This window comes from Penaeus monodon, chromosome 22, assembly GCF_015228065.2.
Source record: "Penaeus monodon isolate SGIC_2016 chromosome 22, NSTDA_Pmon_1, whole genome shotgun sequence".
In the NCBI taxonomy this organism is placed as follows: Eukaryota; Metazoa; Arthropoda; class Malacostraca; order Decapoda; family Penaeidae; genus Penaeus; species Penaeus monodon.
Window position 1 is genome coordinate 11,037,655 of NC_051407.1, and position 215 is coordinate 11,037,869.

The 215-nt window shown below is 46.0% G+C and overlaps 1 protein-coding gene across 1 annotated transcript in view; it reads right to left on the reverse strand.

Moving 5' to 3' along the window:
* The window catches only part of LOC119587332 (organic cation transporter 1-like), a 23,263-nt gene extending 23,174 nt beyond the window's left edge, over window positions 1-89 (reverse strand). Inside the window, 1 exon segment of the mRNA XM_037936080.1 lies at window positions 12-89. Coding sequence (XP_037792008.1) covers window positions 12-89 — 78 coding nt within the window.
* Between the last annotated feature and the right edge of the window lie 126 nt (window positions 90-215).

Consider the following 215-nt stretch of genomic DNA (forward strand, 5'->3'; position numbering starts at 1 on the left):
TAAAGAGATACTTGTAAAGGCGCAGGTAAGGTATAGTAGCTGTAAAGACTCCAGGTCACCAGGTAACCAGGTAACCAGCAGAACCCCATTATAAAGAACTTGCTCTCGTTTCCTTGACAAGGCAAGCGAGAGGTATGGGACAAGGTCAAAGGTCGCATGGCAAGGAGACGCTTGGCTTAACTACAGGGAATGACAGAGATCAATTAGGGTTTATC